Source organism: Microtus ochrogaster, unplaced genomic scaffold (genome assembly GCF_000317375.1).
Source record: "Microtus ochrogaster isolate Prairie Vole_2 unplaced genomic scaffold, MicOch1.0 UNK1, whole genome shotgun sequence".
Lineage (NCBI taxonomy): Eukaryota > Metazoa > Chordata > Mammalia > Rodentia > Cricetidae > Microtus > Microtus ochrogaster.
In genome coordinates, this window is record NW_004949099.1 from 29,527,293 (window position 1) to 29,533,460 (window position 6,168).

General features: G+C 48.8%; 1 protein-coding gene across 2 annotated transcripts in view; it reads left to right on the top strand.

The window, feature by feature from the left end:
• Tsen2 (tRNA splicing endonuclease subunit 2) overlaps nt 1-1,906 on the top strand; it is a 54,667-nt gene extending 52,761 nt beyond the window's left edge. For both annotated transcript variants that reach the window (XM_005365040.3, XM_026788285.1), the window contains exons 11-12: nt 308-397; nt 1,292-1,906. In XM_005365040.3, coding sequence (XP_005365097.1) covers nt 308-397; nt 1,292-1,351 — 150 coding nt within the window. In that variant the 3' untranslated portion in view covers nt 1,352-1,906. The remainder of the gene's footprint in view (nt 1-307; nt 398-1,291) is intronic.
• The last annotated feature ends 4,262 nt before the right edge of the window (nt 1,907-6,168 follow it).

Here is a 6,168-nt window from a genome sequence, read left to right on the forward strand (position 1 = left end):
GTGTACACAGGGACAGATGCACACCACAGTGTGTGTCCAGTGTACAGGGACAGATGCACACCACAGTGTGTGTCCAGTGTACACAGGGACAGATGTACACCACAGTGTGTGTCCAGTGTACACAGGGACGGGTGCACACCACAGGGTGTGTCCAGTGTACACAGGGACAGATGCACACCACAGTGTGTGTCCAGTGTATACAGCGATGGGTGCACACCACAATGTGTGCGTCCAGTGTACACAGGGACAGGCAGGGGTGCCTGATCCTCTCCACACACTGGTACATGTGGTCTCTCTGTTCCTGCAGGAGCTGATGCTGTGCTACTTGATTAAGCCCTCTTCCATGACAAGCAAAGACATGGAGACCCCAGAATGCATGAAGAGGATTCAGGTTCAGGTGTGTGCAGCAGAACTAGGGTCACAGCTTCCTGAGAGTCCGCTCGCACTGCATCTTCTGGAGCTTACAGGAAGGATTTTTTTTTTTTTTTGACGGAAAGCTTCTTCTGGCCCTGTAAACCTGGCTCCCTTTCTTCCCCCTGAACCTGGTAGACTCCACCATTCCACAGCACCAGGCTCTCTCTTGCTTTCCCTTCTCCTGCTGTAGCCAGGCCAGGTCTCCCACAGGTCTCGCTCCCAGAGACTAGCCATCTATCCCTCCTCAAACTTCTTCAGTGTTGAGAGTGAAAACAGGGCCTTGCACACACCAAGTGCCTGTTCTGCCACTGAGCCTCGCACGCCCACACAGCTCACTCCAGGCGCCTTCCAGTACTGGCTGTTTTTCTCTGCTAGTGCTGCCGAGTTCATCATTGAGTCCCTAGTGCTGTTGCTGCTTCTGTACCCTTCCCTTTGCCACTGCCCAGAAGACCTCCCCCACACAGCCAGTGTGGCCTTGCTTTCCTTCTCTCTGGAGGCTGTGTCCTCCTTGGTCCCAGTCAGAGCCGCTGTCAGTCTCCAGGGCCCCAGTCAGAGCCGCTGTCAGTCTCCCGGGCCCCAGTCAGAGCCGCTGTCAGTCTCCAGGGCCCCAGTGCCACCTCCCTCCGTTTGTTCTGATCTTCTCTAGGTTGGTGGTTCATAAAAATGTCAACCAAAGTTCACATGGCTGACCAACAAGTGTCAGTGCCCCTCAGACCACCAGTCCTAGGGGTCAGGCACTAGCCTCTGTCGCTGCTGTGTGCTGGGACACTAGTTCAGTGGTGACAGTGGACAGGTTCCCGTGTGAGGGTCATAGTGTCACCTGCCTGGGACTCCCATTTCTTTTTCTGACGCCCAGACCTCTTTTGCTCGGTTGCAGGAGGTGATTCTCAGTCGATGGGTTTCTTCACGAGAGAGAAGTGACCAAGATGAGCTTTGACCTTCGATCTCAAGAGTCCGAAGTTCACCAGCAGCTCTGACTATGCATTATCAATCTTCCCAGAGAAGCATCCGCATGTTTGGGGACCACAGCCTCATATTCTGTGGCTTTAAGTGGAAAATCTACTCCTGTGGCTCAGCTAACCCAAGGACTTCAACCAATAACCAAAATGATTGAAAATCAGTGATGGTCTGGAAGCCTTGAAAAGCTGAGTGACTGATACATTCTCAGTGAACTCATTATTTGATATGTTTGTTTCTTGAACACAAAATTCTACAGTATCAGCTATTTAAAATGCATCTTGTGCTGGGTGGTGATGGTACACGCCTTTAATCCCAGCACTCGAGAGACAGAGGTTGGCAGAGCTCTGTGAGTTCGAGACCAGCCTGGTCTACAGAGTGAGTTCCAGGACAGGCTCCAAAGCTACAAAGAAACCCTGTCTCAAAAAAATCCCCCCCCCAAAAAATGCATCTTGCACCAGGCCATGGTATCACACACCTATAATCCTAGCACTTGGGAAGCAGAGGCAGGCAGATCTCTGAGTTCAAGTCCAGCCTGGTCTACAAAGTGAGTTTAAAAAAAATGTGTCTTGCCTGGCGATGGTGGCACGCGCCTTTAATCCCAGCACTCGGGAGGCAGAGGCAGGCGGATCTCTGTGAGTTCGAGACCAGCCTGGTCTACAAGCCGAGTTCCAGGACAGAGGCTCCAAGCTACACAGAGAACCCCTGTCTCGAAAAACCAAATAAATAAATACATAAATAAATAAATAAATAAATAAATAAATAAATATGTGTCTTGCTTTTGCTTTGAAGAACTTTTTATAAAATAAAGATGAGCAGTGAAACTTTTGGAAAGATAACGAATATGGCTTACATTTAGCAGAATATGACATCATTCCCCTCTTCCCTTGGGCTAGAGAGCAAAGAAGCTGTTGGCATCAGAGAAGCTGAGGGGCATTGGGCATCTTAGTCAATTTTTGTGTCTTTAGCAGAATACCTGATGATAGCACAAACACCTGGCCCAGGTCTGGCACTTGACAGCATCATAATTTTCTGGAGAAGTGGAAAGGGGCATGAACCAAGACACCAGCTTCCTGACTCCACACAGTCTGTGCATGGTGCCACATCCTAGTTGTGTGCGTCTGTCCAGACCTCGCTCCTGCCTTCACACATGTGTGATCTGAAGAGCAGGCTCAGTAGTGCAGCGCCTCCCTGCCGGGACTCCCAGCTAGCTAGCATCAGTGGGCTGTGCAGACATGTTTGCTCAGAGTTCATTTTGGTGATTTTACCATCATGTGCTTCCCCCAGGCTCCTGAGTGGAGATTTTCTTGTGTTAAGTCACCAATTTTCAGAACTTTGAAAGTGAACCAAGAGTTTGAGGAGCCACTTCACACTTCATTCAGTCCTGCTCCGTGCTTGGATGCCTTGCAGTCCGAGCTCTCCCAGGGATGCTTCATCCCGCGCTGTCACCCTGTCTCAGCCTATCTCAGGTGCTTTATCATCCACAAGGGTCTCCAAGTATGCAGGCTTCAGTAACTGGACTCAAGCCTTGCCCATCCTAGGTCAGCGCTTACAGCTAATAGGTCCCCAAGCCCCAGAAACAGCATCTCTACTCAAGCCTGTTTGGAAATGTTTCTTCTTTGCATGGTTCTTGGCCATCGTATAGCAAACCACGTGCTCTTCAGTGTTACCATAGAGCCGTTGGGGCGCTAGACTGAAATACCAGCCGGGGTGTTGATTCAATACCACCTGTGGCTTCCAGCCAAGAGTGTCAGCTCACCCTTGGAGGGCTTGTGCCCTGCTGAAACTAATGTGCAAGACAAGACATTTGTTTAAAAAGCCCAAATTCATCAAGATTAGAAGTCTGCCCTGTGACGCCGGGCGGTGGTGGCGCACGCCTTTAATCCCAGCACTCGGGAGGCAGAGGCAGGCGGATCTCTGAGTTCGAGGCCAGCCTGGTCTACAGAGCTAGTTCCAGGACAGGCTCCAAAGCCACAGAGAAACCCTGTCTCGAAAAACCAAAAAAAAAAAAAAAAAAAGGAAGTCTGCCCTGTGACAAAGCCACCTTCAGGACTTTCCACAAGTAAGATGTCATAAGTTAACTCGGCAGAATTCCCTCCCTACACCTTCAGAGCCTCAGGCTCACAGGAGTCTCTTCCAGGTGGGCATTTACACAGAAATAAATGTTCAGGGTTGAAGGTCAGAGAACTTGCAGGAGTCATCTCTCTCCTTCCATCAGATGTGTCCCAGAGACCAAACTCAGGTCATAAGTGTTCTAGCCGCAAGTATTCTTGCCTATTAAAATGTACCAGCCTAAACTCAAGATGTTTATTTAACACACCAATTTATCTTAAGCATGTTTTGAAGCTAGGCAATGGTGGTGCACACCTTTCATCCCAGCATTCAGGAGGCAGAGGCAGGCAGATCTCTCTGAGTTCAAGGCCAGTCTAGTCTACAAGAGCTAGTTCTGGGCTGAAGAGATGGCTCAGCGCTTAAGAACACTGGCTGTTCTTCCAGAGGACCTGAATTCAATTCCCAGCAACCACATGGTGGCTCTCAACCATCTATGATGAGATCTGGTGCCCTCTTCTGCCCTGCAGGTGTACATGCAGACAGAACACTGTACATAATAAATAAATCTTTAAAAAAAAAAAGCCAAAGAGAGGAAAAGAGGCATTGCCCAAGTGGTGGAGCATAACTGTAAACCTAGTACCAGCAGGCTGAGGCAGGAGGATTGCTGGCCTGTGAGCCTGTCTCCAAACAGAAGAAACCAAACAAAAGCCACACACATCTTAAAGAGAAAAAAAAAAAAAAGCTAGTTGCAGGACAGGCTTCAAAGCTACAAAGAAACCCTGTCTTGAAAGAGAAAAAAAAAAAGCATGTTGTTTTGTAAAGTACTAGAAGGTTGAAAAGCGTTGTACAAAATATAGGGATCCCTAGCCTAAGAACACATAATGGAGAAAAGCTTTGTAAACCCGCTAAAGTAATGGCCGGTATGTGAATTTCTTTTATGTGAAAAGCTGCTTGTAGCTTGAATAGTTGGTGTCTTCATATGAATTTTTGAGACACAGAATGCAGGCTTCTGCTAGGTTACGTGAGCTGGCGTCAACCTGTCCTGATGAGCCTCCCTTCCCCATGCTGGCTAAGTTTCCACACGACATTTTATCAGCGATGGTTTGTCCTAAAGTCTGCCCGAGTGTCACGCCCACTAGGTAAGTGCTCTGGCGCTGACATCCAGCTCCTTCTAACCTATTTCCATGGCATATCCTGATAAAATCGAATCAGAAGGCCTGAGTTCACATTCCCTGTCAGCACCAGGGACGTGGGTAGCCTTGGGAATGGCGAGCTCTCTGAGCCTCAGTTTCCTCATCTGTGAAATGGAGATGGGGCTGGAGAGAGGCTTGAGGTAAGAGCACTTGCTATACAAGCACGAGGACCCCAGCAGCCAGGTGCACAGCCAGGCATGGCCCAGGAGATGGGAGATGGGCAGATCTGGAGAGCTCTCTAGCTGACCAGCAGAGCCCAGACGGTGAGCCTCGGGTTCAGTGAGAGAGCCTGGTTCCATCCCAGGCACCTCGGTTTCCAGTGAAGTCTTAGCTGTTGTGTGGGATCTGTATGGAAAACTTTGTTTTTCTTTAAAGTTCCTGAATTTATAAATGCAAGTATTTGGTATGGAGGAACGTCCATTCTACCCCTCAAAACTACCATACTGTAGCATTCACCAGGCGCCTCTGTGGAAACAAGTTGCTTTCTTTATTGCTAGTGTGTATCGTAAGGTATGGGGACGGGGTGGAGGGGACAGGAAAGGGTGGTGGGATACTGATAATTTTTTGTATGCTGACCAAAAAAATTAAAAAATAAGATAGGATCTAATTCAGTTTATGCTAAAAAGACTCTCAAGAGCTCCTGGGAAAGCAGAGGCCACCTCCAGACCTAGAGCCAGCAAGATCTAAAACCACCTAGAAGACAAACTGAGCCGGGCGATGGTGGCGCACGCCTTTAATCCCAGCACTCGGGAGGCAGAGGCAGGAGGATCTCTGTGAGTTTGAGACCAGCCTGGTCTACAGAGCTAGTTCCAGGACAGGCTCCAAAGCCACAGAGAAACCCTGTCTCGAAAAACCAGAAAAAAAAAAGAAGAAGAAGAAGAAGAAGAAGAAGAAGAAGAAGAAGAAGAAGAAGAAGAAGAAGAAGAAGAAGAAGAAGAAGAAGAAGACAAACCTCTGGCAGGGAAAGCCCATGCTAATTAGTAAGCCACACAGTGCCAAGGTCGGGTGTCCTGGACAGAGTACAAAGGAGGAATCAAGCTGAGCACCAGGGTCTATCTCTCTGCTTCCTGACTGCAGGATTCAGTACATTTCAGCTGCCTCAGAGTCCTGCCTCTGTGACTTCCCTACCATGATGGACTGTCCCCTCAAACCAAGAGCCAGAATAAACCTCCTTCTCTGAGACTTTTGTCAGAGAAGGGTCACAGTGACAAGGGGAATAGCTAATATAGTTGGTATTCATGAGGTTCTCTTGTGTTAGCACAGCTCCAGGTCAGCAGACCAGGGCTAGTTCCCAAGAAAGCCACCCAACGGGGGAGCGAGTGCGGTGACACAGGAGAGTGTAGCTGGAGGTTTCTCTCCTGCCCGCCAGTTCCCGCATAAACACTCAGAGGCTTAATGTTACAAATTGCTTGGCCTGTTAGCTCAGACTTCTTATTAGCTAGCTTACAATTTAACCCATTTCTATTATTCTATGTTTTACCCCGAGGCTTGTGGCTTGTTACCTCACATCTTGCTTAGTTTCTGGCATCTCACAGACTCCACCTTCTTCCCT